Genomic DNA, 25,196 nt, shown 5'->3' with positions numbered 1-25,196 from the left:
GCAAATATAGATGATACAGATGCCATCTAGGGAAGATGTGTAGCTTTGCATACATTTAGGAGACGTGAGGTAGACTTCTTTCAAGTCATTCATTAACATCATTTTGAATCATAAATTACTCAGTTCAAAAATGTTTACATCTACAGCATTTCTGCTACATTATAAGTGTCTGTAGCTGGTTAAGTCTGAACATTTTAGATTAAAAAATATTCAACAGTCCTCTATATGATGGATACAAGAAGTGAAATATGACTGTGATTATTCATTTAGAAGTAGTTTAAAAAAATAAGTCATTCTGCGTTTATATGCGCACTACAGTCTTTGACATTTGGTTACCTGGGCTTTACCTCTTTCAAAACAAGACTGCACACTCCCTCCCTAAAGTGTAATTAAAGACGCACATGAGCTCTTCTGTAATTACCTTTGGATTAAATCCTAAGTCTTCACACTTTAAACTAAAAATGGACTTTAGATATTAGAAGTGAAAGACTTTTAAACTATTTTCTTTAATTACGTTTAATTATCAACCTCAACGTATCTATTGTAATTAATTATCTGGAATGTGTAATTTTGTGTTTTTTTTCATGTGTGTCCCCATATACGAAAGGTTTGTGTGACAGCTTTAACTCGCTTTAATTAAATCAGTTAACGTCTCACACTTTTTAGAGTATGCTTTGATAATTCGTTCTGCTTTTGTTTTGTCCTAAAAATAAGGCATGTATTCTTAACTTAATGTTTTGACTCGACTGTAGCTATTTAAGTGAATTCTTAGCAATAAGTGGATTACGCTCAAGAAATGTCCTTAGGGTGCCAATTCTTGCACCAGTGAGACATGCGCCACCTGATCGCTTGAGTTCCTGGGATTGGTGGAGAGCCTTTAGATAAACATGATGTTGTTGGACTGCCAGTACCTGATAGGAGGGAACAGATGGAAGTAAAGGCCATCTCAGTGAACACTGACTGACGCTAAGAGATTTACCTGTGTTGGGCAAAGGGGGGTTTCATAACAAGCTTACATACACCTTTTGTGCAAGCACCTTTAATATGTGGGGATATAATTACATTTGCAATTAACTATTACACATTTTGCCACAGGTGTGTTTAAAAAATACATAAATAATTTTATAAATATGAATAAACTGCCCGATTTGATTGTAAGCAATCAATTTTCAGCATATAGCAAGTTTTTTGTATCTTGGACCACCAAACCAGTCTTAAGTAGCACGGGTATATTTGTAGCAATAGCCAAAAATGCATTGTATGGGTCAAAATCATTCTTTTATGCCAAAAATCACTAGAATATTAAGTAAAGATCATGTACCATGAAGATATTTTGTGAATTTCCTACCGTAAATATATCAAAACTTATTTTTTGATTAGTAATATGCATTGCTAAGCACTTAAAGTGAGGTGATTTTCGCAATATTTAGATTTTTTTGCACCCTCAGATTCCAGATTTTCAAATAGCTTATTTATTCAGCTTTTAGATGATATACACATCTCCATTTAAAAAAACTGACCCTTATGACCAGCTTTGTGGTCCAGGGTCACATATTTATCTTTAGAGTATATATTAAATAAGAATAAAACAATTCTGTAATTTAAATTCAAGACTGTAAGTATGTAATTAAAAGCAAATACAAAAAGTGTATCAATAAAGTAATAAAGAAAACAATTTAATGACCACCACTCAATACAAAAACCTTTTATGTAAGTTAAGGCTTAAGAAAAGGTCTTATGGGTCATTGGTTTTCCAAGCCTGTTGGCCATCTGGTGCAGTGAGACTCCTACTTTATCTGTCTTTTTGGGTTTCCTTATGTGTAATCTTGTTTGTGAGAAAAACAATAATGGAAATCCTACAATATATACATAGTGTTTTATAACTAAAATTGTGTACAAACAATGTACAGTGCTATATTAAGCTACTGTACAGAGTCAGTGGTCTATGTTTAGCTATGACATCACTCATGGTTGTTTTGAAGTTGAAGTTTGCTCACATTCCACCTGCAGACCACCATGTTAAATAAAAAGATTTGCATTCTGAGTGGCTCAGTTAGGTAATGATGGAATGGAATAGGATCAATGAAATTTCATAGGCTGTTTTTATTTAATCAAAAATACAGAAAAACAGTGAAATATTATTGCAATTTCTAATACTAATTTCCTATTTTAATATACTTCAAAATATAATTTATTTCTGTGATGCAGCACTGAATTTTTTATCAGCCGATACTCCAGGCAGTGTCACATGATCCTTCAGAAATCATTCTCATATGCTGATTTATTATCGGTGTTAAAACTGTTGTACGGCTTAATAATGTTTTTGGAACCTATGATTCTTTTTCTTTGATTTTTACTTAAATAAAAAGAACAGCATTTATTTAAAATAGAAATATTTTCTAACAATTAAAAATTTTACTATCACCTTTTATCCATTTAACACATCCTTGCTGAATACAAGTATAAATTTCTTTAAAAAAAAAAAAATCTGCCTCCAAACTGTTAATTAATAGTGTATATTGTAACACAAAATAAAGAATCCTGAAAACAGTATCACAGGTCCCAAAAAATAGCAAGCAGACTGTTTTCAATACTGATAATAAATCAGCATATTCCAATGATTTCTGAAGGATCATGTGACACTGAAGAATCACAGGAATATATTTAATTTTAAAGTATATTAAAATAGAAAACTGTTATTTTGAATTGCAATAATATATCACAAAATCACAGTATTTTTCTGTACTTTTGATCAAATAAATGCACCCTTTGAAGAGACTTCTTTAAAAAAAACATTAAAAGTCTTAAAAATCTTTGTTAGACTGTATTTTATTGGCTCTGTCATATCATAATGAAGTTGAATCTATAAAACAACCACATATACAAACATAAAACCATCCTTATGCTCATGTCAAGTTTTTATTGTTTACCATTTGTTAGGTGAGTAAAGCATGAAGCCGTACATAAATAAAGCTGAAGGTTTGATTAAGACTATTAAAGAAACGCATATACAAATTATCTCTTCAATATATCAAACTGTACCTTTTTAAAATCTGGAATGAGCTTGTTGTTTGTTATAAAACTACTGGAACTAGCAGTATGACAAATAATTTTGGTTTAGACAAAACAAAAATACATTCCAGTAAAGTAACAAAAGAGGACGTACTGGTTCAGTTCAAGTCGGTTCACTTGAAAGTCGGACTACTTTCATAATCTTGTTCTCTGTCGTAATAACATTTTCATTTCCAGGGATAGAAACGTCATACTTTTTACACTGAACCACTGCAATGTCCCTGTAGTTCTTTGGTGTAAAACCCCATTTTTATTTATAAACATGTTGTAGCCTTAAATAGGAGGTAAAGTGTTTAATTGGATTGACAGAAAGACAGCAGCTTCTACAACAGAACAGCCCAAGCCAGCAGAGCAAAGGTCCGAGTATAAAACCCAGTGCCTCAGAGTGTCATCTGCACTCTCTGACTACACCAGACAGGCTGCGGATTACCAGAGAGAGGTAGCAGATCGCCTTATCACCCTACCAGTGAAGGTAAGAACTCAGTGTTTTTACATTATAGGACATCATTGGTTTAGTAGCAGGTTTTTATCGAACAAATCTTCTAAATAAAAAACACAACGCTACTGTCTTCACTACAGCCATCAGTACAGTATTGACTTCATTTATTACAGTAAGGGCCTACATCTTCCGTGAATTATCAGAAGGGCCTAGTTAATAATCATTCAGCCTATGTGTGCAACCAATATTTGATTGCACTCAGATTGTCTTCTGCTGATTGAAAGCCACTCAATCAGCCAAATTGATTTTGGACAGGGATGAACAGCAGTGCGTTAACAACCTCATGCTGTGGATCTGAACATGAGTGTTACAATTAAAAAAGAATCACATTAGAATAAGGTGAAAAGGGTATGTGAAACAAAAATTCTCAAAATTCTCATGGTTCCTTTTATTTTTGATGTGTTTATAGAAGCCTTCATAAGATGACATTATAATTGACAACCTCTTTGGACCTCTTTTACATTTTCATCTTTTCTTTTGTGATGTTAGTTTTATTTAGAATATACTTCAAGTGATTTGCATGTAAAAATAACCTTAAAGCCTAGTTTGCATATTTAGAGAGGTTTACGGCAAAGCATCTGAGTTCACTGGATGAGCAATGCCGTACAGGCTTATCTAAGATTTGGGCGAGAGAGAAATAAAAGAGATGCTGTAATCTCATTGGATGAGATTATCACTACATTCACATACACAAACACACATCACAGCTTTTTATACACACATAGGCAACAAAGAATAGTAATAGAGGCACACAATGTTATTTTCTGTAAATTTTCTGCTTTCTTTTTAATTTTAGTTGAAATTTCTGATATTTTGTTGTTGTGGGTTACAAATATGTCTATATAGGTTTAATTTTTATTCCAGTTTTAGTCATGTTAGTACATTAAGTTGATGTCAAGTCAACGAAAAATGCCGATTTGGAAACTAGCTGAAATAAAATAAGTTAAAAATTTGTTATATTTTTAATTTCAGTTCTCAATAACTGTAATAACGCTGACACACACTCACAGTCTTCTCTTTTAATAATATATTTATCACTGTTCATAACTCTTCTCTTTTTCTTTTATTTCAGGAAAATCCTTGTACAATGGCAGACAAGTAAGTTTTCTTTCCTTTTTGCTCTCACTGTTGAAAATTTATACTACCTTCAGAAAACAGCCGGCAAATAGGTTTTATAACTTATAATTTACCATTTTATTTAGCTTTTCATTTGCTGTGTGTTACCAAATTACCAAAAGAATTTATTAAACATTTATAGAAAGCAATTTAGGTAGTAGTACTCCAGTATTGTTGGATCAAACGTTTTCATCTTTTCAGCATAATATTTTCAATTTCTTCTTATCATTTTTTTTGTAGATTTTAAATTCGAAAATTCCATTTGTATTCCATGCTTTTTTGTCACTTTCTTAATTTTTTAAATATTCAACAGTTACAGTAGGTTATGTCCAAGCAATGAGAAAGGGTCACTGCAAACATTGCAGAGATTTAAATCATTTGTGACTTTGGACCACAAAAACAGTCATAAGGGTCCATTTTTTGAAATCGAGATTTATACTTTACCTGAAAGTTGAATAAATAAACCTCCACTGTCGTATGGTTTGTTAGGATATTTGGCCGAGATACAACTATTTGAAAATCTGGAGTCTTTAAAGTTGTCCAAAGGAAGTTCTTATTAATGCATATTATTAATCAAAAATTAAGTTTTGATATATTTACGGTAGGAAATTTACAAAATATCTTCTTGGAACATGATCTTTACTTAATATCCTAATGATTTTTGGCATAAAAGGAAAATCTATCATTTTGACCCATACAGTGTATTTTTGGCTATTGCTACAAATATACCAGTGCCACTTGACTGGTGTGATCCAGGGTCACATTTGAGAGATCAGAAATGAATAAAGCACTTAATATAGCGTATCTAAATAGGATATAGAATAGTATAGGATAGGTTGCGATACAATACAATACGATACGATATCTGGTAAGTTTATTAATCCCCTGAGGGAAATTCAACAACAGAAGCAGCACCATGAGAATGTTTATGTACGTTTAAAATAGGTCTTCTCAAGTGGGAACATTCATTGGAGTCCAGCATGAACGTGTCATAAGCTGGCAGTCACAGTCAATTACCAGGCATCCCCTTTGGAGTAAACACAAGCTGCCTCCATTCATGGAGCCTGGATTAGCAGGGGGTAGCCGAGGACTTGGCTTTGAAGTGTCTTAAAATACTAAGCTTTAACAGCATGATAAACACTGAGGACAAGAAGGTCAAACCTGCAAATGCAAACACACTGCTCAGGTAGAGGTGCTGAAGAGGTTAATACCTGAGGTATAGGCCTAATAGGACAAGTGACTCCAGCTCACTCCTCTTTGGAGTCCATCCTTTTGTAACTAAATTATTTTAAATCAGTTTGCTACACCACAAACCATAAATCTCTGTTTCTTTTTTTTCAGAGTTTTCAAAAAGACCAGTGGAAGTAACCAGGTATGACTAAACTCAGTTGATGTCTTTCTGCTTTGTCAGTTACTTAATATGCATATCTTGCATTTTCATATTACATTATCTGACAAAATGTGTGTAATTCACTGTTTGTGTTTCAGCTCACTCTCTACCTGGGAAAGAGGGACTATGTTGACCACGTTGACGTAGTCGAACCTGTTGGTAAGAAACTGTCTGTGTGTATTATTGATAGACAGCGGGTAATATACAACAAATAAATTTGAACTATTTCTTATTTTAAACAGAGGGTGTTCTGAAAATCGACCCTTCAGAGCTTGGAGACAGAAAAGGTATTGTCAGTATCAATGTATCTTAAAAAAACAGAACAATTTTTAACAATACAAGTATATAAAGTAATTATTTTATTTGCTTGTTTGTTTGTTATTTAATCATTTTACAAAAAAAAAAAAAAAAAATTTTTAACACGGAAGTAAACCTATGGGTCAGACTTTATCTGCTATAGGGACATAACAAGAAAAATAACAACGTGCAATATATGGTAAAACTGTTTGCACTACAAACCAGTGTGCTCATAATTAAGATAATACATTAAAATAATATGCTAAGACACACCTATTTGCTATATCAAGCAGCAAAACGAGTTTTGTACAGCTAAAAATAGCTGGACGCAATTGAGGCTGGAAGCCAAACCCATAAAATTTACAAATGGCCACGCCATTTGACCAGTATGTTTCTTCATGCAGTTTGGATTCAGCTGGCCTGCGCTTTCCGCTATGGTCGTGATGACCTGGACGTGATTGGGCTTTCCTTCAGAAAAGACATCTGGATTCAGCACATACAGCTTTATCCTGATGCAGGCCACAAACCCACCTTGACAGAGATGCACGACACTCTCCTAAAGAAAGCTGGAGAGCAGGGTCATGCCTTTACTTTTAATGTAAGGCTGTAAATCACGCAGTAACATAACATTAGGACTGATATTTTTACATACTCCTTAACTTAAAAAAGAAAAGAGCTCGATTTATTACACTTGTTATTAGTCACGATATAATCTGCATAGAACTGAAAGGTCTTAAATTGAAATGCTTTGTCTTTCAGATTCCTACCAACCTCCCTTGCTCTGTTACGCTTCAGCCTGGTCCAGATGACAAAGGAAAGGTAAGATGAAATAAGACTGAATGAGATATAATATATTCAAATAGAAATGCACTTGTTAATGGCTTTGTTTTTGCAGGCTTGCGGTGTTGATTTTGAGGTCAAGGCCTACTTGGCCAAATCAGCTGATGACCCCGATGAGAAGGTCGACAAGAAGTGAGTGTGTTATTGGTTATTTCCCACATTCACTCCCTGTTAAAACACTGTTGATTCATTTTTTCTGTCCTCTCCCTCCACAGGGACACCTGCCGTCTCGTCATTCGTAAAATCCAGTTTGCTCCTGATAACACAGGATCTGGACAGAAAGCTGAGCTCTGCAAGAGCTTTATGATGTCCGATAAGCCTGTTTTGCTGGAAGCCTCTCTGGACAAGGAAGTATGTGACCTCTGATGCACCGCAGGCTTTGATATGTACCAAATCAAGAAGAAACTCATGTGTCTTTCTCCTTTTGATAACAGATCTACTACCACGGTGATCCCATCCCTGTCACCGTTAAGATCAAGAACGAGACCAACAAAGTTGTGAAAAAAATCAAGGTTACAGGTGAGATTGATTAAAAGAAATTTCAAATAATTCACAAATTGTATATATAGTAAATAATGTAGCTTATTGTAGATAAACTGGCCTAAAATGAACTAATTACAATTACTTCCAAACAAGTCAATCGATGCATGAAATTGATTTTAGTTATTTATTATGTGAAAAGAAGGAGACAATGGAGTGGTACATAAAAACGTTAATTTAGTAGATCTATGTAGGAAAACAGGTAGTAGTATATTTTAGAGGTCATTATCATTTATTTGTAAAAAAAAAATAAAAAATACAAATTAGGCACAGAATGCCATCACTGACCAATCGGAATTGAGTATTCCACCTGGGGGTATAATAAATGTGATCCTGGATTTGATAATTAATATGCATTGCTAATAACTTTATAATATTGATTTTCTCAATATTGTGATTTTTTGCACCCTCAGATTCCAGATTTTCAAATAGTTGTGTCTCAAATATTGTCATGTCCTAACAAACCATACATCAATGGAAATCTTATTTACTCAACTTTCAGATGATGTATAAATCTCAATTTCAAAAAATTGACCCTTATGACCCTTATGATTTTGTGGTCCAGGGTCACAAATATTACTGATGTTGCATCTATTATTCTCATAGTTGACCAAACCACAGATGTCGTTCTCTATTCGGCCGACAAATACACCAAGAATGTGCTGTGTGAAGAGTTTGGGTGAGTGTTTTTTTTTCTTCAACAGTGATGTATGCTTAAAGATCTCTTCATTGATCAGTCTTGAGTTCTCTAAACTATATGATTCAAATGCTCTCTGCAGGGAAACTGTAGAAGCAAATTCAAATTTTGAAAAAACCCTCCCAATCACTCCCCTGCTGGCGAACAACAAAGAGAAACGTGGCCTGGCACTGGACGGCAGGCTTAAAGATGAAGACACCAATTTGGCCTCAACCACTATGTGAGTGTTGTAGAAGCTTTACAAACTTTAATAAAGAGTTTTACAGAACGCCTCATAGAAATGTAGCAAACTTACTCTTAATCGAGTTTTTACAACATATTCACGTCATTGTTTTCTTCAGAATAAGGGGAGGTATGGATAAGGAGGTTCTGGGAATCCTGGTGTCCTACAAGATTAAGGTTAACCTCATGGTATCAGGAGGAGGGTAAGAATTTCTTCCTTTGAGAATTTTTTTTTACATTGTGCTAAACCGATTGTTCATAAATAAATGACAATTCTACTGTTACAATTATTAGTATTACTGATTTTATTTATATATTTATTTTTCTCTTTTTTCAGTCTGCTGGGAGGCTTGACATCAAGGTAAATTAAAAATTAAAAGTAGCTGAAATGCATCATGAGAAATCGGAAACGGGCCTTTATCTGACCTTTTGTTTTTCTCCATACAGTGATGTGACAGTAGAGCTGCCTCTGACCCTGATGCACCCCAAACCCAAAGGTATATAAACACCCTCTTTTTTTGCATATAAATATGTGTTAGCAGTATGTGGACACAACCACCCTACAATGATCAAAATCCATTCAGTCCATTCAAAAAAACAAATAGTCTCAATTATCAAGCTGTTTTGATTTTCTGAGCAGTATGATGTCATATTGCTCAAGCCCCGCCCACGACCACTGACGGAATGTGGGCTATTTTTATTTGGATGTGAAAGTGAGCATAAGAGTCTTTATTTCTCCCGACATCAGAGCCACTGAGGACGCAGTGAATTAGTTTTGTTTTTGATGGTAATGCACCACCAAATACACAAAAAACAAAAAAGAGGGGTGGGGTGAGCAGAGCTCATTATCATTTAAAGAGACATGCACCGAAACAGGTTGCTGTGAGCAAAGCTGTTTTTGACAAGGTTAAAAAGGTGTTGTTTTACATGACCTCTGAACAATTTTAACCAACGTATGTTACAGACATTTCATGAAGACCTTAAGAATCATACCAACTTGTGGAAAATGGGCTATAAAAGAAAACAATGTCCAAACATTGTTCACCAAGGTTTATCACCATAAATAATCTCACTTCCTTTCTTTGTGTCTCCCCCTCTGATTATAACAGATTGAATGTCCATATCAGATTCCACAGGACAGATGTTATACTCGAGTTCATTCCCTCAGCACTTTCACAGCGAGACAGAAGAAGAAAAGTCGCACAGCTCCCCATTAAGCAAAGACGGCATTTCAGACAATGCCAGGAGTACCTCACAACACAGTAAACACATCACTATCACTTAGCAAAGTCGCTAGGTCATATTGATGGTAATAAAATGACAGTTTAAAGCATAAATCTGACTTGAAGACATAAGTGTGGGGTGAATGGTTGCCTTGAGGTTCTCAGTCCAGGAATAACATACCTCTTCCTTAAGAAAGTGCTCCCTAATGGTCGTCATCTTACCTATAAATTAACCCAGGTTACAAAGTGTGTCTGAGCGATGCATTTCATTGTATGGAATTTGATCACTTCATTATGTATGCTTGTGTTAACTTGTCCTGTCTAGAGTCTAGAGTCATTTAAACCAGCAACATTTAAATCACAGCAACTCGTGTGATTTTGTGTAATGTTTGTTTTGTCATGTGTGGAATTTTTGACTCGAGTCATTAAACCAAATAAAATACTTGTAAAACCTTCACTGGCATTTGTTTTGATATTGATTATTATAAATTTTAAAACATAAATGTAGTTTGAAATGTAGAGAATTGATAAAATGACAACTGACTGAAGCAATTTCAACAAATTTGATGATTTGCTTGATGATTTTCAGACTCTGTTAGTCAGAACCCATCTAATGAGGCATGTTTTCACAAAAGGTCTTTGTAAATAAGCTATATCTTTTTTTTCTGGCCAATAATAGTATATGCAAATATATTATATGCAGTCCCTGTTGAAAAAAACAGCATATGCTGGTTAGTTATGTTTTGAAGCATGGCAGCTGGTTTAAGATGGTCCTAAATTGGTCATGAGCTGGATTAAGCTACAAATAACCATCTTAAACCAGCTCATAACCATCTTATAACCAGCTCAGGAAAAGCTTAAACCAGCTCATGACCAACTAAGGCCCATCTTAAACCAGCTGAAAACCAGCTGCTATTTTTCAAAACATATCTAAGCAGCATATACTGATTTTTTCAACAGTGGTGACAGAAAACAGTATGAATATCTACTCATAATGACTTGACACTTTTTATACAGAAAAATAAGAAAAATAACATTCTACATTCTAAAAAATGCTGGGATAAAAACAACCCAGAGTTGTGTGAAATATTAATAAACCCAGCATTTTATTTGTTTTGACTCAGCGGTTAGGTTAACTGTTCAACCCAGCCTTCTGGGTAGTTTTATTTAACTCAGCTATTGCTTAAAAGTTCTATATTACTTACTTAAAATTAACCCAACATATGTTGGAAATTAACATTTATTAATATGTTGAATAATTGATCATTTATTAATAAGCTGATAAATAATAATAATTAAATAATAAACATTTGTTTAATAGTTTATTAAACAATGTTCACCTTTTGATTACTGCTGATGCCTATAGTAATGTAATATGTGATTTTTAATTTACAACCTATTTTGGGTTCATTTTAAACCAGCCATATAGTAATTTTTTAAACCATAGTTGAGTTAAATAAAACTATCCAGAAGGTTGGGTTAAACATATTATCCATAAACATTTGGGTTAAACCTAGTCACTCACTGTTAAAAATGACCATGAATTTAATGGTAAAAGACTGTAAACATGCTACAGTAAAAAACTGTTACCTGGTCAACGGTAAGTTCCCCTATACAGTGAAAAACTATATTGGACATTGCATGTAATTTTACGGTAGTATAACTTTTTTGGAATGGAAAAAGAAACAGTATTGACATTCCCAGAATTCCCTGTGTTACATTTTTTAAACTTGATGTTTTTTTGTTCACTGTTTCTTTGTTTAAACATTAGGGTTGTATGTTACATCTAATGTTGTTAAATGAATGTTTATTGCATGTGTCACCATGATGGTGTTTAGTGTTTGTGTGGATGACACTGTGCACCTTCTATATATGTTCATATTTAAAAGTTGCTTGTGATGGGCTTTGGTTCATCATGTGACTTTCTCATCACCACCTGCTTTTGGTGGTTATCAGTGTATTACAAATGTACAAAACAGATTTCAGTACTATAATAGGTTGGTATATTAACATTATATCAGTTAATGAAATTGCTTTAAATTTAAAGTTTAATTTAAAACCTTAAAACCAAAAACGTTGCTACCATTTTTTTTACGGTAAAATTCTGGAAGCTGCCACAGCTGCTGTAAATTTTATGGATTTTTTTTTACAGTGCTGGACTTGTTCATATTTTACCCAGCACTGGGTTACTTTTACCCTACCATTTTTAGAGTGTAGCTAGAGTGAGTTCGATTTGTGTGTTTACAACTAGTTTAAAGACTGGAGTTTATAACCTCTCTCACTCTAATTATGTTGTAATTACAACCATCTCATTAGTATTTTGATAGTCCATTTTTGATGATCTGCCAAAATCTGCTCAGATGTTTATGTAAAGTTAATTATGGGGTGAAATATTCATACCATTATTTACACACTATATATGGGTATCTGTTACCTTAGAGATCTGTTTCTGCCTATATTGGCCCTTAGTTGGTTTAAATCATTGTTTTTAAATTGAATCAGCAGAGTGAAATATTATTACGATTTTAATTTAGACATTTTCAGGTTCTCATTTTTTAAGATTAGTATCAATAAATTTAAGATAAATTATTAGTGGAAGACCTCACTTTACATGCTTAAATTTAGTTTTAACTAGCTGTTTTCTGTGTATTTTATACACAAAAACAACTAATATCAGCACTAACCATGACTTAACAGCATTTAGCAAGTGAGACTGTAAGATGTTAAACCTCACAGGAGGATCTGTAGTAATCTGCACTTAGCGTGTGTGTTTACTTAAAGCATATTACTGTTATGAGAGTCCGAGAACATAGAGAGGTACTCAAAACCCTGTCTTGAGGGTTAGGGTTTTTTAAAAGAGCACAACAAGCAATGAACAAACTCTCAGCCAAGATCTCTCCTTCCTCTGGACCCCAACCTGTCACACTTCACCTGCCCACACCAGGTAACGTTTTTCAGCTCTTCATATACAGTAGTCTGTTGGTGCTTTCTTCTTGCTATGAAAATGTTATTGTAGAATAGGAAGAAGTGGCATTTATAACACTTCAGATGTCTTGTCTTTGTTCTTCTTAGCAAGTGAGAAGGATCCTCAGGAGCAGCCTTTAGTTCAGGATGAACGTGATGCAGAACGACCGTCTAAACGCTGCTGTGTTCGATGTCGATTCCGAGCCGTACGGAAAGTGACATGTGGGCTCATTTTAGGGGCTTGTGTGGCTGTTTCCTGGGCTTGGGGTACTAATAGTGCTAAAGAGACTTTGAAAAGACATCCTGCCCCGTTCTTCATCATTTGGTTTTGTAGCATCTGGAACATTCTCTTTTTTCCACTCTACTATCTGTGTCATCTTCTCACAGAGAAACAGAAGCAGTTGCCAACCACAGAGTTCAGGTTAGTATTGTTTACACTCATAAAAATAAAGGTTATTTATTGGACAGTTCCATGGAGAATCTTTCCATTGCACATTGCATTGCATATTAAAAAATATGATTCTTTTAAGAACTGATCACTCAAAGGTTCTTTAGAGAACTCAAAATGGTTCTTCTGTGACATTGCTGTAAAAACGCCCTTTTGTACGTTCGATTTTTAAGAGTGTGTATATATATTTTGCTCATGTTAGGATGCATGCTTTGCAGTCCAAACCTCTTCTACATATTTCATGCAATATTAATTTGCTAGAGTGCTGAAGCAATTAAAGCAAGTTAAATCTAAATCATTATTGTATATAAATCTTATTTTAATTTAAGCTGTTTAATGCAAGCTGCTTTCAGTCTCTAATCCACTCAGCTTCTAGCACAGCTAAGCAAATGACAACTTTTCATTAATGAATCAATCCCTGGCTAGCAGCCTATTATCAGTCCAAAGTCATCACTGACACTGGCTGGCTTTTGTTGATGTAATAGCAAAACTCAGCAATATCAGTTGAGGTAGGCTGCAGCTTTATTAATTGTACTGTGCATGCAAAGAGTCCTGACTAAGCTGTATTTTTACACATGGGGTTTAGAATTTTCTATTTATAAAGTAGCCTACTGTAACTGCATACATTCATCTTTACCAGTGAAAGATCTGCGGATATTGGTTTATGTTGCAGAACATTCACATGCAAAAAAATAATTCCTTAAATGAACTCATAAGGGGACCGGGGCAAGTTGTCACATTCTGTTTCACAACCATATGTATATACATATGTTGTCACAAAACTACTTAATAAGATAAAGTGACAACTTGTGACAACTTGCCCCAGTCCATACACTATTTAATTACTTAAAATATGATGTGATAAAACTTTGTATGAAACTCAATGGCATTTGGATGTGCCATGCTGTATATATATTTATCCTCTTCTTACTTGCAGAAAATGCAGTAAGTTCCTGGGTGAAGAGTTGACTGTAAGGGTTGTTCTGAAAGGAGCCGCTCCGTTCTCTGTGCTATGGAGTTTATCTGGTTATTTGTACTTGTTGGCGCTTCGCCGCATCTCCAAAGTGGACGTAAGTGCGGTCCTCTGCTGCAGCCAGGCTTTTACTTTCCTTCTTTCATGGATTGGACTCAAGGACCGCTTCATGGGCGTCAGGGTGAGCAATCAAACATTGTTTAGCCAGTGTTGTGTGAGTTATTTTACTACTGCTTGTTTTCCATTTATTTTGTTGTTATTTTTCATACTGTGTATTTAGATAGTGGCTGCCATCCTGTCCATAACTGGCCTTGTTATGTTGGCCTATGGAGATGGTTTTCATAGCGACTCAATCACAGGAGTGGCACTGGGTGTTGGTTCAGCTTCAGCTTCTGCTTTATTCAAGGTCAGCACTAGTGGTGGGGATTTGAATTTATCCCAGTGACTCTTTTGAATCAGTTCACTAAAAGGATTCATTCAGAATCATACAGTGATTCATTCAGTGACCTTGTCAAGTTATGCAGTTATTATAACAATTTAACTGATTTGTAATTAATTATCATTTTCAATTATCAAATCAATTATCATTAATTATTATTAATTCTAGAAAAAGTGTATAATGTTAAAGGGATAGTTCACCCAAAAAATGAAAATTACCCCATGATTTACTCACCCTCAAGCCATCCTAGATGTATATGACTTTCTTCTTTCAGACAAATACAGTCGGAGTTCCATCAAAAAACATACTGGCTCATCCAAGCCTTATAATGGTGGTGAATGGGTGTTGAAATTTTGAAGTCCAAAAAGTGCATCCATCCATCATAAAAAGAGCTCCACACACCTCCAGGGGAGTATATAAAGGCCTTTCGTAGTGAATCGATGCGTTTGTGCAAAAAAAAAGGTTTTAAAACTTTATGAATTTATATAAAGTCATACTCATTTTCACAAGAAGTAGCGTGGCAGAAGCGCAGTGGAGAGAGCAAAACACTGGGCATGAATTAGAAGTGCAAAACAAAGATTTGTAAAGAAAAATGTTGGAGGATTTCAATATAAGCCAAGAGGAGACTGGTTTTCCAGCTATACTAGCATATTCTAGCATATTCTCACTACGCTATGCCTATGTCCTAAGTCGTCTGCTGGAACGCCACTCTCTCATGAAGCTAACGGAAGCTAGAGATTAGGGTGAGTAAATCATGGGGTAACTTTCATTTTCGGGTGAACTATCATTTTAAGGAATTATTTTAAACTTGTATGTGTGTAAACAACTGATACGTATGTAATTTTCTGCACTTTTATGGTAATAGTTGGTGGTTTCATGTCTCAGGTGCTTTTCAGAAAGCGTACAGGAAATGTCCAACCAGGCCCTGCCAGTGTGTTGCTGTCCTGTGTGGGTCTGTGTAGCTTTATCCTCCACTCCTGGGTGTGTGTATTGCTTTATTTCACACATGTGGAATACTGGCTTCCCTCTCAGCACATCCCGTGGGATAAACTCTGTGTCATGGCTTCTCTACTACTTGGTAATTTATGATTTTGTTTTTCACTATGTGTTATGTAATAATGATTGTACACTGTTAAAATGACTTATGTTTTATTGGATTTAAATTATTATTATCATTATTATTATTATAAATCTAAATATATTTGAGGTATCTTTTATCAATTTTTGTTTTCTGTTTTCTCCTTAGTTTGCAATGTGCTGGTAAATCTGGGAGGAATGTTTACGTACCCCAGTTTAATTTCACTGGGAATTCTCTTGACCATCCCAGCAAGTGCAGGTATGTATTTGTATATAAACACTGTCAAACAGACCTGAAGCCTCACAGATATATGATATAGGGTTTGAAGGGATGATGTGTTTTTGTAGGCCAACCAGGATGTTAGCATCACCCTGGTTCGCTCAACAAAAAGCCAGTAGGATTTTTACACTGGTTTTTGGATTACTGCTGAGAATAAGTTCTGTAACCAAAAAAAGTTTCTGATTCTTACAAGTTTAATTCATCATGCTTTCATCAAGCTTGGGTTAGAATATTTCACAATAGTGTACGTATAAATACAATGAGGCTGTAAAAGTGGAATGGTAAGTAGATGAGTATTCCTGTGATGTTTAATGTTACTGATAATGTCATCGTTTTCAAAACAAATGAAAGCTCTGATTGGGGGATTTAAGCTCTCAAAATCTGACAACCACGACCATGTTAGCACATGGAGACTTGTTAAAGGGGTCATCGGATGCAAAGTTCACTTTTTCATGTTGTTTGAATATTAATGTGTGTTGGCAGTGTATGTACAAATCTACCCTATAATGATAAAAATCCATGCAGTGGTTTTTAATTAATCTGTAAAAATAATATCCCCTTTTTCAAACCGAGCCATTCTCAGATGCCTGTCGGTGTGGTGTCACACCAGCAGAGGCCGCTCCCACCATAGTTGATTGACATGAGCGTCTTACCTTAGATCAGCTGTAACAGGCCGACCTCCATTGTTTCAATGCCGGAGCAGGGATGTAAGTTAGACAAGAATATCTCAGATTGAGCGATTGTGGTGAGGTGTTGTGTTGCTGGATGTAATAATGAACGTAGTGGTCGTCATTTACTCCCGACATCTGAGCCGCTGAAGATGCAGTGGATTAAGTTTGTTTGTGAAGGGAACATGCCTCCCGATCTACATAAATGCGTCTATGTTCGCGCAAATCATTCGTGATTCAGCTTCACTTACAGCAGAAATGAGTACAAGGTTTTTTTTTATGAATCTCTGCAGTCACCTTTCCTAATAACGTGCTAGTTAGCAAGTTTAGCTAAATGCGGCTATAGTAAACAGGCTCGTCACTCCACAGAGAGAAGATAGGGGCAGGACGAGCAGAGTTCATTAACATTTAAAGCAGCCTCGACCAGAACAGGATGATTTTTGCAGAGCTCATCTTGACAAGGTAAAAAAGGTGTTGTTTTACACAACCAAAGTATATTGTAGACTTTTCATTAAGACCCTGAAGAATCATATCAACTTGTGGAAAATGGGCATCCGATGATCCCTTTAATGCAAATGCCCAATTAAAATGAAACATTTTCAAAAAAAATAGCCAGTGGGCAAATATTGCATATGATTATGCTAAATAAATTGAGAAAAGCAAAAATCATGATTTTGATAAATCTTGATTAACATACAATTAATCATGCAGCCCTATCTGAACTGAACCAACATTGAACTGACTTGAGTTAAATATTGACACTATTGATTTTAGAGCTGCTTTACAGCAGAATCTGAACTCCAGTCTCCATGGTTGACTTTCCATAATTGTTTCTGCTATTTTACTGAAATGAAGGTGACTTGACCGACTTGACTTAAAGGGAACCCTGGGTATTAAGACTTGTATGGCTTACATAACACAAATTATGTCTCTTACTGAAATATGTAGTAGAAACCCCATTAAAGATTTATGTTACTTTAAAAAATACACATTGTTTTATACCAGGGATGTGACGAGATCTGATATGTCTTGCGAGATCTGACTGGTCTCGCAAGAATGTGACAATATCCTTGCAAAACATTTTGCAGTGTTTACATTAGAGCTGCATGATTAATTGTTAAAAGACAAGTCTTTTACAAGTCTTAATACACAGGGTTCCCTTTAAAAAAATCACAAGGAGTAATTACTAGGCCTACTGTATGGAAAAACCTCATTTAAGAAGCCCACTTTAGAAAGTGCTAAAATGCTAACTCATTTCTGTGTTTTGGCCTACAAAAATATGTCATGCCTGCAGCACTGTATAAGCCTGGATGTGTAAAAGTGATTAAGCATCTCATGTATAGTATTTAATTTTTGCACTTTGAGAATTCAAGTCAAGTTTATTGCTCTCTTTTTCTCACCCATAAGCTGTAGATACATTTGTGACTGAAACTCTGCAAATGAGTCATGTGCGAACGGCGGCAGCCGGCATCATCTCATCAGGGTATCTCATGCTGCAGCTTCCAGAAAATTGGGACGAGAGCACTTTGCGCTGGCTCAGCACACTGTGGCGTGGAAACTGGCGAGAGGACAGTATAGTTGGAGAGGAGAATGTAATGGACACTGCTGGGATTGCAAGAGCAAAACCCAAACCAGCTGTAGTGACATTTAACTGAGCATATTATGAGCAGACTAGATTTTGTTTGGAGTGTTGGTGTGAAAACATCAGAAAATCATTTGTGTGTTTGTGTAAATGCAATTAGATGCATTGTAGTTCTGTTTTCATGTTGTCTGAAATTCAAAACGTGTTTAATATTGAACCATCAGATTCAATGATGATAGGGAAGAAAAGAAAAGAAAAGAAAAGAAAAGAAAAGAAAAGAAAAGAAAAGAAAAGAAAAGAAAAGAAAAAAGATTACAATAAAGATACAATTAAAAGGCAAATTTGTTTTACATTTTTTACATTAAATGCATATGTAACGGAAATATATGTGGAAAAAAATTAATTAAATAATAAATTAATTAAAAATGTGTATTTTCAGCATATTAACAGTGAATATGAATAGTGAACATAATTAAATATAATAAATAAATAATTAAATAAATAATGAATTCAATAAAACAACAATTAAATGTACCAGTTTATTCTGGAATAATTATATAATTATTATTATAATAATTATAATATTGATATTAATAATAATTAATATTAATTAAATGTATTAATCTGTGAAATTCAATGAAAACAATATTTATTGTTTAAAATATTTCACAATATCCTCTCTTACACACTACTATATTGTTTAAATACGTCCTTTTTCATAATAAAATTTGCGTTTTCAAAGAGCAGTTTTTCATAATAATATACTGAAATAGCAAATCATTTCTATTTAACAACGTACTTCTAATTTTTAATGTTCAATATGGTCATATCTGTTATTTTAGTACAATATTTTGAATTAGTTTTTATTTTCATATTGTCATTTTAAATTTCATTAAAAATTGTTGTAATTTTATTGTGGTTTTTACATGTATAGTAGTATTTTTAATGTCATTACATATATAATTTTTATTTTAGTTTCAGTTTTTGTTATTTTTTAGTTCTTTTTTAGTTGTCAACTTAAACTAAATGAAGATGTTGTCTTGCCAATAAATATACAAAGTAAGTAAATTATAATAAAAAGTATACACACACACACACTTTAACATTCTCAAACAAACCTGCAGGCCCTACATTCAGGGCGCTAGATGGCGCCAGTCCGTTTTCACAGCACTTCGTACATTTCACCGCTGAAGTTTCGAGCAGGAAACGTTATCTGTGTTGTGAGGCGGCTGAGGAGGAAAGCATGGCTCTAAACGCAGGTAAAATGTGAATAAACTACTTATTCTGCTACTGAGTTCCCTATTTTTATCTTTTAATAATCTTAATTTACTTTATTTACTTCCGTTGTGCTAAAGTAGTACACTTGCAGCCGCGCTAAAATAACATCTTCAGGCTAGCAGGTTAGCGCTTCTGTGTCTGTCTGTCTGTCTGTATCGGTGTGTGGTTTTACTTTATTCATAATATCTAGCTCTTCGCAATGTCTTTAGCATAACTGACTATTAGTCATAACCTAAAATTGCATAGTTGTCTGAAAGCACTATATACGCAGATGCTAGTAGGTTGTTTCTTATTTGTGTACATAAATGAGCCGTACACATGAGGGATCTGTGTGCTCTGATTAATGTAGATGATGAGGACTTTGAATGGGAGCCTCCCTCCGAGGCAGAGATGAAGGTGATTCAGGCTCGCCGTGAGCGTCAGGACAAGATCAGCAAGCTGATGGGAGACTATCTGCTGAAGGGCTTCAAGATGCTGGGGGAGTGCTGTGAGCTGTGTGGGGTGAGAGAAAAACACGTGTTACAGGCATTCATCTGTGACTTCATAAAATGAGGATTTTGAAAGTGAAAGTACGTGAAAGAGCCTTTCAGTAAGTTGTAATAACTAAATATGCAGCAAGATACAATATTGACATCTGTAGATTGTAAATAATTGGCAATAGTAATACATAGACATACAATGCCTTTTAAAAGATAGCGTCAGTAAGGTTTTTTTTTTTTTTTTTTTTTTTTTTTTAAATATATATTAAAAAAAGTTCTAAATACAGAAAAGGCAGTAATATTGTGAAATGTTATTACAGTATAAAATAATGGTTTCGTATTTTAATATACTTTAAAATTAAATTTATTTCTGTAATGCAAAGCTTTTTTTTTTTTTTTTTTTTTTTTAATCAGTCATTACTCCAGTCTTAAGTGTCATATGATCCTTTAGAAATAGTTCTAATGTGCTGATTTATTGTCAGAATTATCTATGTTGGCAACAGCCAAATATTTTTTGGAACCTGTGATACATTTTTGATTCTTTGATTATTCAAAGTTCAAAATATAAATGGCAATATAAGTCTTTGCTATCACTTTTTTTTAAATCAATTTAACACATAATTGCAGAGTATTAATATGCATATTAATATTAATATCTTTCAAAAAATAAAAAGAAAAATGACTGATCCCAAACTTTTGAAAGATTTCTGTTTTTAAATAAATGCTGTTCTTTTTTAATGTTCTATTCATTAAAGAAGTATCAGATGTTCCAAAAAATATTAAGCAGCACAACTGTTTTCAACATTGATGATAAATCAGCATATTAGAATGATTTCTGAAGGATCATTTGACACTGAAGACTAGAGTAATGATGCTGAAAATTCGGCTTTGATCACAGAAATAAATTAGATTTTAATGTATATTAAAACAGGAAAAGTTATTTTGTATCATATTTTAACAATTTTCTTTTCTGTATTTTTGATCAAATAAACAGCCTTAATTAGCAAAAAAATACAAAATTATTTCAAATCTTACTGATCCATTCTTTTTAACAGCAGTGTATATACTTGTATGTAGTTACTTATTGACTGATTTTTATGTGAAGATCCATAATATGAATAAAATTCAACAGCTAGAAATGAATTTAAGCATCACAGCACTATAATAAACAGTATGAAATACAAATAAAATTCATTTTGAGATCTGCGTTGGTAAAGACAATAATTCTGTTTTTTTTGTTTTGTTTTTTTTTTAATAATTATAAGTATCAACATTTAAGTATCTGCCAATACCACTTAAAAAAAAAAAAGGAAAAAGTATCCCTCCAGAAATCTGTGATTTAAACCTGAATTTTTTTTCCCCCAAATGCCAGGTCATCTTTTAAATAAAATTGTTATGCAGGTATTGTAATTTGTAAAGTATAAAAGCAAAAAAAAAAAAATAAATTTCAGTTTATGGGCCCTACTGGAAATTGTAATACAATATATTTATATAATTATATATTTTATATAATTAATATATAATTTATATAATTAATATAATTATATTTATATATAATATATTTGCAGACAATTCTGCTGCAAGATAAGCAGAAGAAAAATTACTGTGTTGCTTGTCAAGAGCTGGACTCCGATATTGACAAGGACAACCCAGGTACGTTTAAATGCAGCGTTTGAATTATTTACGAATGTACAGTCTTGTGTATCTCTGTTAACTTTCAATTTCTCTTTCAGCTTTAAATGCCCAGGCTGCCTTGTCACAGGTACGAGAGCGTCAGCTTGCGACCCAGCTTCTCCCTGAATCTAACGGAGCCTCGTCCAGCGAACCCCCCCTCTCCATCACGGGCCAGCCCCGGCCAGAGCACTGCGAGGGGGCTGCGTCTGGACTGAGAGGTCCCCCTCCCGCCATACAGCCCACCCCTCTTTCAGTCCCCACCGCCAGCCCCAACTTCCTGCCACCAGCCAACCCTGCTCTCCAGACTGCACCTCCTGTAGGGTCCTCAAGCAACACCCTCCAACACCACCCCGCCTTGTCAAGCGCAGAGGAGGCAGTGCTACATAAACTCAGATGGGCCACACAGGAGCTCCAGCACTCGGTGTCAGTGGAGGCCAGCATCCAGCTCTGCAGTCTGATCCGAGGCTGTGCCGAATCCCTGCGCAGCTTGAAAGAACTGCAGCTCTAATAAGACTGAAGCACAGACAGAGCTGTAACAGCACACACACACATAAGGAAAAGCAAGCAGCACTAATACATATATATAGTAACATACTCAACGGAGTGTTTCGGTTGTGTTTATGTTTGTTCTAAAGCAGGTGAGTATGTGACTGTGTTGTGTGTTAAAATACATTGCTTGAGCTGCAAAGGCTGGTTTTGTTTTCTTTCATTTGTTTGTGTTCGAGTTACAAGTTTTAACTTTCCCTTTCTTTATAAACTCATAATTGTTTGAAAACTCAAATTTTTTGAAAGCACAGACAGTGAAGTGTTTCAAAGCTGCTTTGGTATATGAGTGTTGTATTGGTTATAACAGTTATTCAGACAGAATCCATTTTCGCCTACCACTGCATTGCTTTCCTATTGTTTTTCCAGTGATCACTGCACTAGTGCCTTTTGTGTCTCACAAAAGACAGCTTTCTTTTTTTTTTTTTTAAAGATTTGTTTTTGGCATGTTTGCCTTTATGATTTCAGGACTGATCAAAACTGACAGGAAGTGAAGTGGGAGAGAGATGGGATCAGGAAAGGTCCTCAAGTCGGGATTCGAATACGGGATGCGCGTAGCACAATAGTGCTGTATGTCGGCATGCTGCCCGTATAGCTTTTGGCGCTGACAGTAAAAGATGGCTTTCTAAAAATGCAACACTCAGGTTAGAAAGGTCAACTTGAAAGCATTTCTAGACTTTGTTTTTTTTTTTTTTTTTTGTAATTACACTGCCCAACGTCTAGCTTTTTTGTATTCTACTTCACTGTTTTCCATTGTTTTTGCAGTGGAATATTTTCACGTAGAATACATTCTTGCATTGAAAATCATTTGCATTTCACTGTGGTGCTTTAAAAAAAAAAAAAAAAAGGGTAATTGTGAGTTTATATCTCTAAAATTGCAAGTTATGAGTTTACATGTTGCAATCCTAAACTGTAAATTTTTACTCTGATAGCACACATACATCTCGGAGACGTCTATGTGACATCTGCATTTACATATGCAAGACGTATTTTTTACAGTGTTTGCTCACCTGCAATACGTCTATTGGATGTTTCCTATCAGATGTCAAATAGACGTCTATTAGATGTCTTTAAGATGTTCATGATTTTAAATGTATGTAAAACTGACATCTTACAGATGTCTATCATATGTTTGTACAGAGCAGATGCTTTCCAGATCAAGTGATCTTTAACAGACATTTTGCAGACGTACGTGTGCTATCTAGGTAGTTTACATCTTGTAATTTTGACTTTTTTCTCTGAATTTTGACTTTGCATTTAGCAATTGTCTTACTACTTTTTAATCTCACAATTCAGACTTTTTCCCTTGCTAGTGTGGGTTAACATCTCACAATTCTTTTTTCTCAAAATTAAGAATTTATACATCTGAAAAAAAGTCACGCTTGAGTTATAAGAAGTTTAGTGTCTTTAGACCTTGCATTTTTTCCGTTCTTTAAGGAGATCGTTCTCCCAAAAATGAAAATTCTGTCATTAATTACTACTCATGTCATTCCAAGCCTGTAAGACATTTGTTCATCTTCATAACACAAATTAAGATATTTTTATGAAATCCAAAAGCTTTCTGGCCCTGCACAGATAGCAAGGTCTTCCCTGTTGGCACTCATACATCACAGAGACATCTATTTGACGTCTACATTTACGTCTGCAAGACATATTTTTAAGAGTGTTTGCTCATCTGCAATACGTCTATAGGATGTTTCCTAGCAGATGTTAAATAGACGTCTATTAGATGTCTTTAAAGGAGTAGTTCACTTCCAGAACAAAAATGTACAGATAATGTACTGACTCCGTTGTCATGCAGCACGTTCATGCCTTTTTTCTTCACTGGTAAAGAAATTACGTTTTTTGAGGAAAGCATTTTAGGAATTATCTCCATATAGTGGACTTCAATAGTTCCTGCGAGTTTGAATGTCCAAAATGCAGTTTAAATGCAGCTTGAAAGGGATCTAAATGAAATTTAAAGCTGCATTGAAACTGCATTTTGAATGTTCAAACTCATGGGCACTATTGAAGTCCACTATATGGAGATAATTCCTGAAATGTTTTCCTCAAAAAACATAATTTCCTTGCGAGTGAAGAGAGCAAGGCACTAACATCTTGGATGACAACGGGGTGATACACTATCTGTAAATTTTTGTTCTGGAGGTGAACTACTTTAAGATGTTTGTGATTTGGAATGTATGTAAAACTGACATTTTCCAGACGTCTGTCAGATGTTTGTACACAGCAGATGCTTTCCAGATCAAGTGATCTTTAACAGACATTTTGCAGATGTGCGTGTACTATCTGGGTTTCCATGTTAAAGGCCCAGAAAGGTACCAAGAAAATCAAAATAGTCCATGTGGCTTCAGTGGTTCAACTGTAATTTTATGAAGCTATGAGAATACTTTTTGTACGCAAAAAAACCCCCCACAAAAATAACAATTTTATTCATCAGTTCTTCTCTGGGTAACCCTAGCGCCATTTTGGAGAGCATCACGACGCATGCGCAAGCTTTCCTTTACACTGTAAAAAACAATTTGCTGAGTCAACTTAAAATAATTTGCCTGCCTTAAAATTTTAAGTTCAGTCAACTCAAAAAAATTGATTCAACTTGAAATGTTAAATTATACTAAGTGACAACTTAGTAACTTGATTTGAGTCAACTTAAAATTTTAAGGCAGCTGGGTTACTTACCCATCTGTTAAATTTAGCAAACACAAACATCTAAGTTGTTACTTAGTACAACTTAACATTTCAAGTTGACTAAACTTATTTTAGTTGACTGAACTTAAAACTTTAAGGCAGCAGGGTAACAAATTATTCTAAGCTGACTCAACAAATTGTGTTTATTTTTTACAGTATGTATGTAAACAACATGTGCGTGGTGTTGTTGACTTAGAACGTGTGCGCCGT

At 34.6% G+C, this 25,196-nt stretch overlaps 3 protein-coding genes across 4 annotated transcripts; all 3 read left to right on the top strand.

The window, feature by feature from the left end:
- The first annotated feature begins 3,405 nt into the window (after positions 1-3,405).
- arr3a (arrestin 3a, retinal (X-arrestin)) lies at positions 3,406-10,353 on the top strand. Its single transcript, XM_051120717.1, has 16 exons — positions 3,406-3,544; positions 4,644-4,669; positions 6,029-6,059; positions 6,176-6,236; positions 6,320-6,364; positions 6,779-6,972; positions 7,134-7,193; positions 7,270-7,346; positions 7,430-7,565; positions 7,649-7,733; positions 8,361-8,433; positions 8,534-8,671; positions 8,793-8,876; positions 9,011-9,034; positions 9,121-9,170; positions 9,783-10,353. The coding sequence occupies exons 2-16, from the start codon at positions 4,659-4,661 to the stop codon at positions 9,785-9,787; spliced, it is 1,074 nt and encodes a 357-aa protein (XP_050976674.1). The 5' UTR covers positions 3,406-3,544; positions 4,644-4,658; the 3' UTR covers positions 9,788-10,353.
- A 2,414-nt stretch (positions 10,354-12,767) lies between these two features.
- Positions 12,768-18,400, top strand: LOC127172421 (solute carrier family 35 member F4). Its single transcript, XM_051121687.1, has 7 exons — positions 12,768-12,840; positions 12,969-13,281; positions 14,246-14,462; positions 14,562-14,687; positions 15,606-15,798; positions 15,967-16,056; positions 18,153-18,400. The coding sequence occupies exons 1-7, from the start codon at positions 12,768-12,770 to the stop codon at positions 18,398-18,400; spliced, it is 1,260 nt and encodes a 419-aa protein (XP_050977644.1).
- Positions 18,401-19,482: 1,082 nt separating this feature from the next.
- On the top strand, positions 19,483-22,446 carry znrd2 (zinc ribbon domain containing 2). 2 transcript variants are annotated; one of them, XM_051120718.1, is made up of 4 exons: positions 19,483-19,586; positions 19,955-20,106; positions 21,653-21,737; positions 21,818-22,446. In XM_051120718.1, the coding sequence occupies exons 1-4, from the start codon at positions 19,571-19,573 to the stop codon at positions 22,264-22,266; spliced, it is 702 nt and encodes a 233-aa protein (XP_050976675.1). In that variant the 5' UTR covers positions 19,483-19,570; the 3' UTR covers positions 22,267-22,446. The 2 variants fall into 2 exon arrangements, with proteins under 2 accessions (XP_050976675.1, XP_050976676.1); XM_051120719.1 differs by lacking the exon at positions 19,483-19,586 and adding an exon at positions 19,594-19,727.
- Positions 22,447-25,196: the final 2,750 nt, after the last annotated feature.

This window comes from Labeo rohita, chromosome 10, assembly GCF_022985175.1.
Source record: "Labeo rohita strain BAU-BD-2019 chromosome 10, IGBB_LRoh.1.0, whole genome shotgun sequence".
Taxonomy (NCBI): Eukaryota; Metazoa; Chordata; class Actinopteri; order Cypriniformes; family Cyprinidae; genus Labeo; species Labeo rohita.
This window is presented reverse-complemented; position numbering and strand designations above follow the sequence as displayed.

Coding starts and splice junctions, on each gene's coding strand:
- arr3a (XM_051120717.1), top strand. Junction 6,060..6,175: donor AGACCAGTGGAAGTAACCAG/GTATGACTAAAC, acceptor TTTGTGTTTCAG/CTCACTCTCTACCTGGGAAA. Junction 6,237..6,319: donor TGACGTAGTCGAACCTGTTG/GTAAGAAACTGT, acceptor TATTTTAAACAG/AGGGTGTTCTGAAAATCGAC.
- LOC127172421 (XM_051121687.1), top strand. CDS start 12,768: ATGAACAAACTCTCAGCCAAGATCTCTCCTTCCTCTGGACCCCAACCT. Junction 14,688..15,605: donor CAGCTTCTGCTTTATTCAAG/GTCAGCACTAGT, acceptor TTCATGTCTCAG/GTGCTTTTCAGAAAGCGTAC. Junction 16,057..18,152: donor GACCATCCCAGCAAGTGCAG/GTATGTATTTGT, acceptor CTCACCCATAAG/CTGTAGATACATTTGTGACT.
- znrd2 (XM_051120718.1), top strand. Junction 20,107..21,652: donor AGTGCTGTGAGCTGTGTGGG/GTGAGAGAAAAA, acceptor ATATATTTGCAG/ACAATTCTGCTGCAAGATAA. Junction 21,738..21,817: donor TATTGACAAGGACAACCCAG/GTACGTTTAAAT, acceptor TTTCTCTTTCAG/CTTTAAATGCCCAGGCTGCC.